The following is a 16358-nucleotide window of genomic DNA, read 5'->3' as shown; positions in this document are numbered from 1 at the left end:
TTCTGTAACTTTGTCACCGTATATGGCTTGCACATAGTAGTTATGTCCCTGATCTACAACCACACTGGTTTTGGTCTTGTCAGACTTCAGGCTAAGCAGCAACAGCCTTTCAAGCTGGATACATTGAGAGAAGCAGAATTTGTGCTTTACAGGTGGCAGCTTTCATATGAGCAAACATGAAAAATGGCCTTCAGTCTTGCAGAGCTCTTTGCTGCAGGAGACTGTCCTTTTGTTGGGGGCAGAGTGCAGTGTACAAAGATGCAGGTTTCATGGGAAAGCAAGGTATGGGGAGAGGGAAAAAAGTCATGGTTGTAGAAAGGAGGACTTGAGTGTGCTCCACTGGCAGGAAGCGCTCCAATAGATAAAATTTAGTGAAGCTGTGTGTCACATATCAGGTCTTGTGCTGGAGTAGCTGTAAGGAAGATAGAAAAAAAATCACCCTCTTTTAATACTTTTCACAAAATGTGTTCTTATTTTAGAGTCTACATATCGTCACCAAGCTACCATTGATGATGAAGTGGTTTCCATGGAGATACTAGATACAGCTGGTCAGGTGCGTGGGTGCATGTACTAACATCCAACACCTTGGCTCAGATAGGCAATAGGGAAGGGGAGTGCGATGGTGGCAATGTGGTGGGTGGCAGATGTGCTCTGTTTCTGGGGACTGAGATTTGCTTCTGAGCAGAGCCCTCCTTCCTCCCCTACCACCAGCTTGCTGTCAGACCCAGTGTGCTAGATCCAGGCCATTCTGCAAGGGACCCTGCTTACACTTTTCAAACACTGGATGAACAAACAAAGTTAAGGTTTATACTGGGATTAAAATTATTTTGTTTCCATTCCTTGACCCAGGGCCAACCCAACAATGTTATTACTATCCACAAACTCATAGCCTATTTCTGCAATCAAGTGATGTGGCTCAACAACTTCTGTCAATGATTCCTACCAAACTGTAGAACAGTTTTGTCATAGCAAAGACGCCTTTCCTTTCAAAACATGCTCATGCTGCACACTCCTATGAAGTTTGTGTGCTTGGCATTGCTCAACAGAGACCCTGTTCTGATTGCGTGCTACCAGCCTGCCCATGGCAGGCAGCCCATGATACACCTTGGCAGAGTAGGTCCCCCATGCCACACAGTAAAAATGTGATGTGTGTAGAGAACAGTCAAGTGGATGTACATGGCTTTCCAGGCCTTGGGGCACCAACATCTATCAGAAGGCCTGGTGTCTTTTTCATAAATTGTATTCCTAAGGCTGGTGTCTGTCTTTTCAAAACAGGAGGATGCTATTCAGAAAGAAGGACACGTGCGATGGGGTGAAGGCTTCGTGCTGGTCTATGACATCACGGACAGAGGCAGCTTTGAGGAAGTACTGCCACTTAAGAACTTGTTGGATGAAGTTAAAAAACCCAAAAATGTCACTCTGATTCTGGTGGGGAACAAAGCAGACTTGGATCACTCCAGGCAGGTCAGCACAGAGGAAGGTGAAAAGCTGGCCACAGAACTAGCATGTGCTTTTTATGAGTGCTCTGCTTGCACAGGAGAGGGCAACATTATGGAAGCCTTCTATGAGCTCTGTCGTGAAGTACGGCGTCGAAAGATGGTCCAGGGCAAGACTCGGAGACGAAGCTCCACCACCCATGTCAAGCAGGCTATTAATAAGATGCTTACTAAAATCAGCAGCTAAAAAGAGGTGTACTAAGCCAGAGAAGCATTGTAGAGCATATTAGCTTGGGATAGGGACAAGGCAGGCAGAGCACATTTAATAAAAAATGGTCAAAGCTTTGCTGTTAAAAAAATAGAAAAATCAAACCACACTACTTTTTGAGTAACATGGGATCAGACTTTTTCCTGTTGCAAAATGTATTTAGCCACACTGCTTCTGGCTAACAAGGAAAAAAAAAAGAAAAGAAAAAAAGAAAAAAGAAAAAAAAATAACTCCAAAGGACTAGATGATTGTGGGGATTGGCACTGACAGAGTATCTTCTGCTTCTACAAGGCTGCCTCCAATCCCCTGCAAGTCAGTAGTGCCTAAACACCATTCCCAGCCAGCCAACTGCTCAGTAGCCACTTACTTGGAGAGTAAGACTCAGTCTTCAGTCCAACAACAACCATCAGACTTGGTATTGTCAAGGACTGAGGCTGCTGTGTTGTTCCAGAAAGTTCATCTGACACCTTTCACCAGCTCCAAATTGGTGCACTGTGTGCTTTTATTCCAAACTGTCCTTCCTTCTTGTTATTTTGTCAAATCTATGAGTGCCGATATTCTTAGCAAGGTATGCAAAAAATACAGGAAGAGTCTTTATCATGGAGTGTTTAGCCAGCAAGACACACATGTCAACAGAGCTGAAATTCAGCTGCTTTTTGAGATCCTCTACAACTACAGAATTCATCAAGAAATAATCAGCTAGTCCAGTGTCATTTCAGCATTTCCCCCTTGAAGTACAATACTGTACTTGGGGAAATGGGAGTATACGTCTTGGGAAATTAAACTAAAAAAATAACCATAATACTCTTGATTTAGTTAAGGGTAGTTTTTAGCTTTTGTTTACATTTTTGTTTTGGTCTTATTTCAATTCAAGTAGTTTCCCTTATTCTATCTTATACTGAAGAACTTAAGCCATGGGAAGGCAAGTGTTTAAAGTCCAAGCCCAAATGTAATCAGATGTGAAGGGTTTTTACCATATCAAAAGGCCATCATTTCCAGATGTTTAAACTTCCAGATGTTGCTTGAAGCACTCTGTGGTTTAAACCATCACAGTTTTTTGTGACTCTGGCACTTTCAAGTGAAAGTACATTTTATCATATTTTTGGTGTCTGGGATAAAAAACATACTTTTTTTTTTTTTTTCCTCCTCCTCCTCCTCCTCCCTCATGCCTCTCATTTAAGCCAGCTGTTAAGTTTTGCCTTGTGCCTACTTGTCTTGCTAACTGTAGTAGTGAGGTCTTCTTCTAGAAGAAGCAAGAGGTACAAGAACTAAGACTGGAAGACTTTCAGACTGTGCTCGTCTCACCAGTTGTGTTGCATCCCTTTAGGCAGCTTCATGTGCAACTCAGACTGTCATCATGTAGAACCACAGCCAAAGGATACTATGACAAATGAGAATATTAGCAGTATTCTCCTTTGAAGAACAGCCCTCTTATAGTAACTGCTTACAAGTCTATTCTCCACTGCTTTGCACTTTGTATGGTTATTCGCCTCTGTGAGGAAACAACGCCCAAAGGCTATCAAATCCAACTTGCCACAGATGTAGAAGAGTGAGGATATCTGGTAGAAGAGCACTTTATACAGTTGTAGGTAGCCGTATAAATGGTGAAACAGGTTGGAGAATCAAGCCTGTATATCCTCATGGGCAGAGAAAAGTCCCAAGTCAGAACTTCTCAAAGCATGAGCTTAAAGATACTTACCAAAGTATTTTTTTAAACATTCACCCACACCTTTCACCCAACTTTTATCAACAAAAATCGCATTCAAACGTATATTATATTTTTGCTGTTTATGTTCTTTGTTTCCCCCACTGTAGATAGTGAAAATTCATTCCAGTCTTTCAGAATCACTACCTATATTTTGGTCCTCATTTTCAGGTATGTTGCCATACATCAGCTACACACACTGCAATGGAAACGTCACTTTGTGCTTCTGGGCAGGAGGTTCTGGCAACAGATGATGTCACTGTCTCCATGACACACCTGTTTCCAAACTACTGGTCATGTCTCTAACTTCTGAGAGAGAGAGGTTTAGCCATTTTAGTCCTGTTAGTAATGCATAATCAATATGAGTGTAACAGAAAAAGTTAGTGCCTATTCGCACACCAGTGGTCATTAGCTGAAGGTCTGAACTTGCAAGTGTGTACGTTACAACATTAGGAGAAAGAGCGAGCAATTGCAAATTGAGGCATGAGGTCATTCTGTTATCTTTCAAATCAGTGCAGTTGCACGAATCTGAAGCAAACAAAATCCTTACCTGCAATCCCATGGCAACATAGCTGATGAGGAAAGTCATGGTGTTGGTATTCTAAGCAATTGATTTATCCCTATCTAAGGAAAGTTCAACAGTTCTTTTCTCTGAAAAATCTTGGGTTTCAGAGTAGAGCTGCATTTAAAATACAAAAAGGTAATATATGAATTACAAAAGAAAATAAATTTATCGTATTCATATTAAGAGAGTTGAAAGGAAGGAAAGCCTAAGGTATGGCCATAATACTTTGCAAAAGAATCCCAGCAAATTACATCTTTTCTCACAATATCTGTTATGGGGAAGTTATAAAATCCTCATGAAAGAAAATATTCCACTGTGCAAACATGACTTGTTACATAAAGAACCTCTAATAAAAATAGTAACATTCCTTTACAAAGACTGATTTTGGAAACTGCCAAACATGCTAAACATTTGGTCAGAAAGGAGGCTGTTATTTTACAACCTTTCCTCCCACACAAACACAAATTTCTTTACTTAATTGCTCATTTATTTTCTTTTCCTCAATGTAATGATCTGCTTGACAAGGCAATTATAAGATAGTATATTATAATCTGTTGATACATACTACATACTATTAAATGCAATCCAATTTACTGTTGCTCACAATGTTGCAACATACTATTGGCTATGCTATAAATGTGTCATATTTCTACAATGTGTAAATTGAGCCGAAAAGTGCCCAAACGTTGAAAAGGCCAAATGCAACATGAACTTGCATTCAGTAGCCTTTCTGCAGCAGACATCAACAGTTTCAATTGTGTTTATACTGCTGCTATTTAAATGTGCGTATATGACATTAACATTAAATTCCTCTCCTCTGCCCTTTCCGTTTCTACAGAGAGAGGTTGGGAGGGAAGATGAACAAAAAGGGGGAGGAAAGGTGAAATGGACACTTGTTACCTACAACAAGTTGATTGTCATTTATGAAGTTTTTAAATATTTATCTTCAATTGATGAAGAGTTAGTCATGCCCATGCTGCAAGACCTGGATCAGGAACCAAGACTTCCCTAGAACTTTGAGAACTTCCCTTCAGATCTGGGGGTTCGGTGCAACTAAGGATGGAAGTGAGGGTCAGCCATTGAGTTTGCACCTGGATCCAGTTATGTTGTCCCCAAACCTGGGGATGGTTGCATCTGGCGGTTTGCTACAAGGCTAGTTGATTTTTATATATATAATGATCTGTATGCATTTTTACATTAAAAATATGAAAGCTTGTGCTTGTAGATAATATATAAGAAAAATAAAAATAATAAAAAAGTGCTCTCTGTACTGAACTATTATGCATTGGTCTTCTGTTAGTTGTCTCCAAAGCATTGTCTTCTAGGTTTTAAGTGGCCAATTATAGAAGTCCTGACTCATTTTCTTTTCCTTCTTTAACTTTAGTCTTTATCTTAGGAAACCAAACAGTAAATTTTGCTGAATAAGCACTTCAGCATTTGGATCTGTTTCTTTGATCTTATTTAACTGCTAGGCCTAGAATCAAGACGTCAAATAGCATCTACAGTGAAAAACAGAATTGAATGTCACTGGTAATCATTTCAAGGCTGATCAAAAAGGGTTCAATGTCACAGATAATAAACAACCTCAGTGAAACACACTGGAAACCCTTCTTTCAAATTCTTTCTTGCCAGCTAAATAACATGGAATTTATCTCAAGCTTCTCAGGTAAAATATTGGGATAAGAGGTCCGGGATATTTTTGCAATAGATTTGGATGCAGCCAACTTTTCACCTGCCCATTTTCAGGGATATGCCTATTTTCCAAGGACAGATACAATATCCTGTGATTCTGAAGAGAAGGTACATTATAAGTATGTCATATAAGTCATGGTATACCAATCACGCATAGTTTGGTCATTAAGGAAGATGCAGGAAGCTTCATCACAGATGAGGGGAAACAGCAGTATGCCATTTTCTTGTTTTCCTCCAAACCTGGGCCAATGAAGTAATCCAAAGCATGATCCTGAACAGGTTAATTGCAGCAAGAGTATAAGAATGCCATATCTGGCAGAGCAGGGAGTGAAATCTGTATGCAGGAGCTATGCTGCAAGATGAAACCTCCCCAGACTAAGTAAAGCATCTTTCCAGTCACTATCAGCCTCTGTAGCACTGCAAAGTAGCTTGGAATTATGCCAAGCTGCACTAGAACTTGCTCCAGTCAAAATAATGTTTCATGCAACATAAGTATTTGCATTCTTAATGACTATGTATAAACAGTGCTTAGGATTCCTTTTATCATAATTTTAATGTCTCAAACCGTTTGCATATCTTGACAAGAAAAAAAAAAGAGGTTTTAATTAAAGAATGCTCCTCGACAGTTCCATTTAGCTGCCTTTACATTCCTTGAAAAATTAAACACACAATGAAAACAGTGCCATCTTAGAAACTCTGACATTTTACACTTTATTCCCATTATAAATGGCAATACTAATTACTGCAGGGTTATGAAAATACAGAGTGGCTTGTCGTCCCTTACTTCGCAAGGATACAAGGAGGTGATAATGATGGTTTGTGTGAGGCCAGTTCCATCTGGTTTCTGTAAACACAGTTGCACAGGAGAAAAGCTATTAGCACAGCTCAGACCAGAAAGAGACAGTCTAAGCTCCCAGGGCAGGACTCCACTGACTCGTAGAGTTACACCTTGGATAGATCAGGCCCCTGGTTCACAGCTTTGGTAGCCAACCTGCAGAGAAAACACAGCAACAACCAACCTGTCTCCTCCACTTGAAAAATATCTCCTCAATTTCTGATCTGAAGTACAATAGTAGGAAATTGGGAGGTAAGTTCACATTGCTGACTGGCATCTAATACATCACAGAATAGGATGGAAGTTTGATCTTCTGGATTTCTGGACTGGTCTCTTTCACCTCTGCTTGATTTTCCAAAGCAGTAGGGTTTGTTTTCGTTCCTTTTGTTTTGTTTTGTTTTCAAATGTTACTGTCTTAAATTAAGATTTTCAAATGTAGGTGTCAATATACTCTGGTATTCAGGGAAGTTGTATGGACAAAGAGGCTGTGTAACAACTCAGAGGTCCCTCTCACAGGAATGCAGCGTTTACAAATACCTCTGGAGGTAAATTCTTAAAGCTGAACACAGCTGTTCTGAAAAGTTGGAAAGCAATTTTGTTGATAAGAGATGATCTCATAAAGCACAGACCACTTTGTCAGCTACCATAGTCCTAAGCCTGACTGAAACGTTCTCTATCAGTAGGGTCTTCTTCCTTCCACAATGAAATATTAACATGCATGATAATAGTAGATCTGAAATTACACATCTCAGATCAAATCTACATTTTTTTCATTTTTATATATATAAATCATTCTCTGTATATTATACATTAATATATGTAATATACTACATTATAAAATATAAATAATGAATAAATACATTAAATATATTGATATAATATGTATCTAAATGATATATAATTAATATACATCTCTCTGTATATATAATCTATTATCAGGAATTTACAGAACCTCAGGGCTTACAGAACCTCATTTCAAAATCCAGCAAGTTCTAGTTACCAAGAATACATTAATAAAGTAGAAATTAATCGTTTATTGAGAGGGTCTGATTTAAACTATTTTGTCAGTACACACAGTTTAAATCCACTTCACTTAATCTAGGCCACTCAGAGGCACTACTAGGAATACCAAGGAAACACAGAAGGAACTTTTGCCAGTAAAATAAATAAATAAATAAATAATCAAATAAAAGAAGAAATAAATAACTCCAGATTCGTAATTTAAATAAAGTTGGAATACCCATTTTTCTGAAAAGTAATTGCATAATTTAGTATGTTAACACTGGTATAACTCACCAGAACAACTAATCAGAGAGAGAGAACATTTTGAGTTTTAGATTTTTGTTTTCTTTTTGCAAATCTATCTAGAAAGAAGTAAAAATATTATTATGATGCAACAAATGTTAGGTCTGGAATTTGTAATTAATGCCAGGTTTCTGATATCCAGATTTAATTTAATAAAGTTTCTGGATTGTTCAATATTTCAGTTTTTAAGTTATGGGAAACAAATTTCTCTAAAAACCTTATTTAATATTACCCCAGCTGTACTATTCATTATTGACAGAATCAGCCGCAAATATAGATATATAACTTTTTTTTGGATAAATTCAAAAGAACAATTTTCCCTGAAATCTTAACAATTGTAACATGATCATATATATATCAAGTCATGCAAGCTAAATATCAGTCCAGAAAGCTCCCGTGTTCTGTGCAAGTCATCACAGATCATGTACACTGCCACGACAATATTTTCCCCCAAATTCCACATGAGTATAAGATCTCAGGATTGTCAGAACAAAGACCATGTACCATTAAAACTTGAACTAAACAAGTAATCTTTTCTGATGTCAGTATAAGGAGTTCACGTCACTGGGACTGTTGATTGCTGTAAGGAGACATGATCTCTCATACCCACAGATCTGACATGCTATGTCAACATTTGCAGGCAGATTCCATTTTATTCACTTGGTTTTGTGCTGTTCAACACTTTTGCAAGTGAGAACTGCATAACTTTGATTACATGCAAAGTCCAAGAAAATCATTTGTCTACCCAAAAACCCCTCAGCATCCATTCCTCAGCTCCAAAGAGCAACAGAAGAGCAATGAGCAAGGTCTTGTAACAAACAGAGAAAACAAAAAAATCATATCCCCTAACCTCTTTTTTATTTTCAGTAGAGGAAGAGACTGGGCATAGAAAAAGTAAAACCGTTGTCTGAAGTAATCATGGTGGCTTGTAAAATGCCAGCAACAGAACACACCAGCTGAGTCACCCATTTCTGCTTTCAAAAACCCAGAAAATTCATGTTAAGCTCTCTATTCTGTTTAGTTTCTGCTTAGAGAGAGAAACAAAAAATTGTTTTTAAAATCCTATTTTTTTCTCCCCGTTAGGCTTTCTATGTGCAGAGCTTTCTGTATTATCTGTTGTCCCACAGATAACTGTGAATTTATGATTCTGACTTGAAGTTAAGACCCCTTTGCCTGATTGGGAAAGTCAGTCGTAGCACCGCAGATCTACACAAAAGCCTTTGCTAGAACACTGAGCATGTACACTTGGTACCAAAAACCTTGTATCTCATAAGGGCATAAATATCAAACACACCTAATTGTTCAACTCAATTCAGTGCAAATTTAGGATAGAAGTTTGTATCTACTCCAAATTATTTCATTTTCACACTCCAAAACTAGGATATATTTCCCCTCTTCAGAGTACAGTTCAATGCCAAAGCAGTGAGTACTATTGACAATATTAAACACACATAGTTTTATTACACCAAAATGTATTTAACACAAATCTGTAAACAAAAGAATGATATGTCTATGTGAACTAATAAGGGCAAAAGAACGTAGGATAAGTTCTACAAATACTAAATGCCTTTTAATAGCCACATGAGCTGCCTTTTGCCTCTTTTCTCTTTATTTCTTTTTTTGTTGTTGTTGGTGGTGGTAGTTGGTTGGTTGGTTGGTTGTTTTTGTTTGTTTGTTTTTGGTATTTGAAATAACCACAATAAATGTGAAAAGCCTGCAACATCCTTTAGGGACTTTCTCTGAAGGCCATTGTTTCTCTGGTGTGCAGTTAAAATATTTGAAGTTAATAAGCACAATAGGAAGCATTCTAGGAGTGACATCAGAAACATAAAAAGTTATTTTAATGAAGGACAAAGGTAAGGAAGAGAGAGATCTTCAGACTTCCTAGAAAATAAACTAATTAAAGCTCTCTGAAGGACTCAAATGAAGAGCTGATACTTGAGGTTTAATCTCAGATTCTTTTGAAATAGTTATTACTGCAGGGAGAAAAGAAGAGAGAGATGAGATAGGATGTTTTGTGTAGCTGGCCATCAGGTCTTCACTTCTGTGCTAGGTTTGTTATTGTTCTAAAGCAAAATGTTAGTTATCAGCCTGGTTTCACGGAATTTTCCCACTAAAAACTACTGCCACTCCAATTTTTGCAAACTGATGTCAGTAAGCACTGAAGACTAAAAGATCACTGTGTTTAATTTACCTCCGTAGCCCCTGAGCATTTCTTGGGCTTTTAGAGATGGCTCTGGACAGAAAAACAGAATTCACTGAACACATCTGTAATACGACAGACAGGATATTCTGCTACGCTTTGCCCATGTGTTAGCCCAAATATTCACCAGCAAACTCTGGGCTGTTTTAATGTCTTTGGCCTTTTCAGGGAAAAGCTTCCTAAAAATATTTGATGCAAAATTTAATGACTGTTGATCTTTTTTTTTTTTTTTTTTTTTTAACAAAAGCATTTAGAAAACATTTACAACAAAAAATCCCACAGCATTTCAATTTAGGCATTACTATGATGAGCTCAGTGAAAATACTTAAATAGCTGCTTAGGACAGCTACTTCTCACAAATATGTTGAAAAGAAAATACATGTGGAACAGTGAACAGTCATTCTGACCTTTTCTGTGAGCTCATACACAATCCAGTATGCTCTGTCGTTCTCTCTTGCTAAGTAGCCACAGACCACGGTGTCTGTGGGAGGTACTCTCCATATACACATTTCTGCTGAGAAACATGAATACTGTAGTGTCTAGCTTCTGCCCAGCCTCTTGCTTTGTATTGGTATGCACAACCCCTGCCTCCTGAAATCTCTTCTTTTTTATATCTCATTTTTCCTCAAAGACCACCTGTTCTCTGTCAGGCCTCTGTTCTTGCTTCCTTCCCCACCTAGTGCCTACGTAAACCTCTTCCTCAGCACTCCCTTCCATTAAACTCTTGGCCTTGTCTGGGCCTTCCTCCAATGAGTAACCCATGATCCCAACCTATTGTTCAGAAAGACAAATGAGGCCCTGATCAATTCAATAGGTAGGCTTGGATATGGCCTCATACCCACAGCTTCACACTCTACGTTGGCTTCCTGCTCTCAAAACCTTCCCCAAGTACTGCTGCCTTGTTAACTCTCTTGCTCCAAAGCCACAGTAACTAGGACACTGCCAGGTGGCTTGGAATTAGATTTGCTATGAGAACTAAGAGGAAATCTTTAGCATTGTAAGCCAGCATGAGTCCATCAAACTATGCTAATTAAGATCACCCGAGACTCTGGCACAAATCCTCTGCAAGACTTAATATACATTTATTTTACAATTATTATCATCAGTCTAGGTTTTAATGCTGTAGTGGCAGGTTACTGCCAGAAATGAAAAGCAAGTAGAGGGAAAATGTTGGGATTTAACCTAGCTTCTCCTAAACTTTTGAGTAGTAGCCCTGTTATTTTCAGAAATTCTTGTGAATTCCCATAAATCTTTCTTAAAATATGTTGCTTTATTGAAATAGCTGCACAGAGCATGTCATGATCATGTGAGAGGTCTGAGGTCAGTAACTGCTGGTCTTGTCAATTTTCCATATTCAAGGATGAGTAAAGGGAACAACAATTACCAAATCAAGGGAAAAAATAATAATTCAAAAAATGTAATATTAATTTTTCTGTTTTAAGAGTGTGAGAATTAAGAATTATTTTTTTACCCCTTAATTGCCTGAAACAACTCCTTTAAGGTAAAGGAGGCTGTAAAGATTTGTAGAATGCAATTCAACTTAACCTGTAGGAAGGCTAAACAAAATACAGAGGTTACATCCTACATAACGGTCTGACAGCTCATACTATTCTCACAGTGACCATGAGTTAAAAAGTGTGTAGTTCAGTACACACATTTTCAAAGCAGTCAGCATATTTCAGATGGAAAGGTGCCGTGTGCTTTGGGCTCCATGGGTTGTTCCTTCTGCCTGTATAGCGCAGGTCTTAAGTCAGAAAATAATGTCTATATCGTCCAGAGCTCATTTAGATCCATTCACACGTTCGAATGCCTGTTTCCCATTTAGATGGCACAGAGATCCTTAGGGCCCTGTCTCACTCTCTGCTTTCTTGGGGATCCAGCAGGGAAAGTCAGTTGCTGACCTCTCCATTACCCTTCTCAGATTACAGGATGCTGCCCTGTGTTAGCACTGACGAGGCTGGGCACCCCATGTTACTTGTCACTGAGGGAGTAGTGGAACAGCACGTCAAGGCTCCCTGATGCTCCTGAACAAGATTTCAGAGAACCACTCACTGTATCTCCCTCAAAGAAAAGCCTCTAATGCAAACGCTTTCTGAGAAGTAACATACCACCTCGGTGAGGTTTGCGAGCCTCAGATCTGCATCATCCTGGGGCTTTCATGTGGCTTGACGAGACATGTTCTTGGCTACTTCACTCAGCTGACCAACAACTCCAGCTGCAGATGTCTCTTAATCTATCATCTGCACTTGATTTACAGCCACAGCATGCGTTTCAACTTAGAGGCAGAAAGGCTATGCACTTTTCACACATGGTTCTTCATGGAATTGATCCAGTTTCTTCTGTGACCCAGTCTGAACTTTGAACACACAAAGCCCAAAGAGTGGTGTTTTCAACATGCAATTATTGTGTCTGTGAAGTACCAAGAAGGAAATAAGCCACTTCTAATTATATGAACTGAATGTGTACCGATGGCATAATTCAGTACTACTCAGGGAAAGTTTTCAGAAACTCCCAAAGACCGGTGAATGTATCAAGAAGATTCTAGAGAAGCATTTTTTTCTGAATTATTTTTTTATTTCAAATAGTAAGATATACAGCAGAACAGGGCTAGAATACACAGCAATTCCTAAAGATCTGCACCAAGTCAAAGTTCAGTTTTCAGACTGCCTCAGACTTCCCTCTTTTGATCGTGAGCAAATTAGGTAAGACCTGTTTCATAGTTCATGGAAGTTAATAAAAAGCATTCCCTGTATATTTTCAGGAACTTTGAGATCTGAATCTTTATCCTTACACTTCTGTTCCCTTGACTCGATGCAAGAAATAGGTGTCTTGATCCCTAATATCCCTTTCCATATTTCTAAGGCACATCATGGTGAGTACATGTACAGCTCCTGGCACAGTGGGAGCCTGACTGCCACATTTTGGAAACAATAGGCAGTAAGATTAAAAATGAACATTGATCATCTCATCTAAAATTCACCATTAATCTTTTCCAGACTAGTCATGACAGAGGCTATCTGATTGTTCAACTGTCTGAAAAGAGTTGCTGTCTTTATATTATTAGTGGATAGGCAGTGATTTGCCAATGCTGTCACTACATCCTGGCAAGATGAGCTTCTTATCAGTCCCATGAGAGAGGTGTTTTCTTGAGGTCTTGTATCTTAGACCAATAAAATATTTAAAGATGAACCTTTCATTGTCACAAGTTTGAACTCTTGTGACTGCACAGAGAAAGAAAAAAGATGACATACGTATTCATGAGACCCCACAATAAAATCTCCAAGGTGATTGTTGAGACTATCTCAGAATTTTTTTAAAGCATATGTTTGTTTTTTTAAAGCATATGTTTGGCTGTTGTATGGATATGGCAGTGACCAACATTTTCAAGACACACTAAAATGTAGCAATTCAGTTCAGAAGGAGATCTGTTCTCACAATTTGAAAATAAATCTTGACTCCTGTACATCACCACTACTCACCAAGCAAAGTGATGATAATGCACAATTTAAACATGCAGACACACAAGTATTAGCTGATAAAACATTTTAACTGGTTTCTTTCTTTTATGTGACTAATGCAATCTTAAAAAAAAAAAAAAAAGTAGCTTGTAGCACAAAAGAGGAAAAGGAACACCCTTTCACCCTTTGGAACACCCTTTCACCCTTTTCTGGAACATGATCTTAGCTCGCCCTCCGCCTCTGAGGATACATAATATCCACAGGTCCCTTCCAACCTAAGTTATCTCATAACTCTGTGAGGAATTTTTAGGAATTATCTGTGTAACCCTTCTCACACAGAGATCCTGACACAGAACAGAGAGTGGTAACCATGTGAAGACCCTCAGATGACCCCTGAATTAAAAAATAAAATAAAAATCAAAAAGCAGCTGTCATCATGAAACAACATTCCCTTCCTCCAGACTACATATATTGAAAGAGATGAGGTTACTGTCTCTAAAAGTATGATTAACCTACATCAAGATGCTTATTCCAAAGTAACTATGATTTTCCTTCAATTTTGATTAAAATTTTTCGTGAATATTGACGGCACTATGGTTAGATATTGTTTTTTCTGGGATGCATTAAGTCATTCAAGGCTTTTTGTTACAAACATTGTTCCACTTGTTTCTCTGGGTTCAAACACCTGAAAAGAGATCCACACTGCAGACATTTTCTTTTTAGTCTAAACCCTATAGCGGTGTACTCATTCTGCCTACTTTCAGACACAGTAGAGGAGGAACTAAAAATTATATGCTCAGCCATTCATTCAGAACAACTACATCCCTTTTTAAAACTAATTTATAACCTTTCCATTTATATCGGGTCTGCATCAACAACAGCTGCGCAACAGCAGCTGGGCAAAAGGAGTGAGAACCAGCCCTGCAGCCCCCAAGGTGAGTGCAGCAGGAGGGCAGGAGGTGCGCCAGGCACGCAGCAGCAGTTCCCCTGCAGCCTGTGGAGAGGCCCCTGGTGGAGCAGGCTGTCCCCCTGCAGCCCATGGGTCCCACACGGAGCAGATCTCCACGCTGCAGCCCGTGGAGGAGCCCCCGGTGGAGCAGGTGGATGTGGCCTGGAGGAGGCTGCGGCCCATGGAGAGCCCCCGCAGGAGCAGGCCCCGGGCCGGAGCTGCAGCCCGTGGAGAGGAGCCCACGCAGGAGCAGGGGTCTGGGGGGAGCTGCTGCCCGTGGGGGACCTGTGCTGGGGCAGTTTGCTCCTGGGGGATGGACCCCGTGGTACGGAGCCATGTGGGAGCAGTTCTCAAAGAGCTGCTGCCTGTGGGCAGCCCCTGCAGATCAGTTCGGGAAGGATGGCATCCCGTGGGAGGGACCCCACATGGAGCAAGGGAAGAAGGATGATGAAGAAGCAACAAATGATTAAGAGTTATGGATTGACCACAACCCCCATTCCTCTGAATTTCTGGGGGGGGGGGGTGGCGGGGTGGAGGGGAGAGGAAAGGTATAGAAGAGGGTAGATTGTGTGTGTGTGTGTGGGGGGGGTATTTTTAGTTTGCTTTTAGTTTCTCACTGCTCTAGTCTGTTAGTAATAGGCAATAAATTATATTAATCTCCCTACACTGAGTCTGTTTTGCCTGTGATAGTATTTGGTGAGCAATCTCCCTGTCCTTATCTCAACCCTTGAGCCCTTTTCCATCATGTTTTCTCTGCCTCTTCATTTGAGGAGGGGGAATGAGAGCAGTGTGGTGGAGTTTAGCTGTCTTTCAGGTTAAAACCACCACACCATTAGGGATAACAACGAAAATTACCAGTTTTGCTTTCAAAGGCTTTGACAACTCATGCTGAGCCACTTTTCCCCAAAGTCTGCCTCCATCTTGGGTCCATTAACCTGTCTGGCACTCTTCTAACTCAACTAATGACACCATTTAAGGCCTGTTTATTTTCTTTCTCTACCCTTCTGTATAAGCATCTTCTCCCTTCCAATTCAGTCAAAAAATCACCTTCTTTGCCAAGTCAACAACATTCATTTCCAAGATACTTACCAGAAGAGTTCAAAGTATGTTACTTAAATCAAGTTCTTTGGAGTTGAGAGATTTACATTCTCTTTCATGTATTCTGGCCAGTGCTGAGCAAATTGCTAACACCGTACACGATTAGAGCAGTAATACTTGGCACACTTCAAATTTTGGCCTCTATGCAGACTAAATTCTGAAAGAAAATCTCCCTGTAGCTTTTTATTTCCCTTTTCATCTGGAGAATTTTCCTGTGATAGCTGCGTGCATAAATTTGCATCATTGCATTATAGCAAGGACTTTCTCGCTCACAATAATGAGAATTTATCTTAGAAGGGGCTGCAGAAAAGGATAGTCTGATAATTGGCATCTTCTTAACACTATAAGTTGAAATGAAAAGTATTGACTAGATAAAGAAAGCAAATTATATTCTTACTTATAATGTCAGCTGTTTCTGGTAAACAGGAAAGCTGAGAGCACCTGAACCTTATTGTCTGCAGTCATTCACTTTGTTATTTCTCCTCTCACTATTGTTTCTTGTCCTTAGGATGTCATATGCATCCTGAAAAGATCACCTTCTATTATGCTTCATGTGATTTCATACTCAATATTATTTCATATTTTGAAAAAAAAAAAAAAGTGATGGTAGGAGGGCAAGCCAAGTGAATTTTTGTATATAGTATACTGAAACTAAGCTTTGTAGCTTTCTCACTAAGATCACAATTGCTCCAATGTTGTTTTTTCCTGTCCTCAGTGGATTTTTGCCCTAGAAAAAATCTTCTCCCAGACACGACGCTGCACATAGAGAACAGAAAATACACCCAAGCAAGAGCTGCTGCCATTTCTTTGTCCTAGTTGGCAGTGCTGGAAGTCATATTGAATT

General features: G+C 39.4%; 1 protein-coding gene and 1 long non-coding RNA gene across 6 annotated transcripts in view; one reads left to right on the top strand and one right to left on the bottom strand.

Annotated features, from left to right (window-relative positions):
• The window catches only part of RERG (RAS like estrogen regulated growth inhibitor), a 109227-nt gene extending 103972 nt beyond the window's left edge, over positions 1 to 5255 (top strand). For all 5 annotated transcript variants that reach the window (XM_083843895.1, XM_083843897.1, XM_083843894.1 and 2 more), the window contains 2 exons: positions 480 to 553; positions 1276 to 5255. In XM_083843895.1, coding sequence (XP_083700021.1) covers positions 480 to 553; positions 1276 to 1683 — 482 coding nt within the window. In that variant the 3' untranslated portion in view covers positions 1684 to 5255. The remainder of the gene's footprint in view (positions 1 to 479; positions 554 to 1275) is intronic.
• On the bottom strand, positions 4414 to 11154 carry LOC310902441. Its single transcript, XR_014586731.1, has 2 exons — positions 10417 to 11154; positions 4414 to 6657 (listed from the first exon to the last, which is right to left on the bottom strand). It is a non-coding gene; the product is annotated as an uncharacterized lncRNA (long non-coding RNA).
• Positions 11155 to 16358: the final 5204 nt, after the last annotated feature.

This window comes from Anser anser, assembly GCF_964211835.1.
Source record: "Anser anser genome assembly, chromosome: 1".
NCBI lineage: Eukaryota > Metazoa > Chordata > Aves > Anseriformes > Anatidae > Anser > Anser anser.
This window is presented reverse-complemented; position numbering and strand designations above follow the sequence as displayed.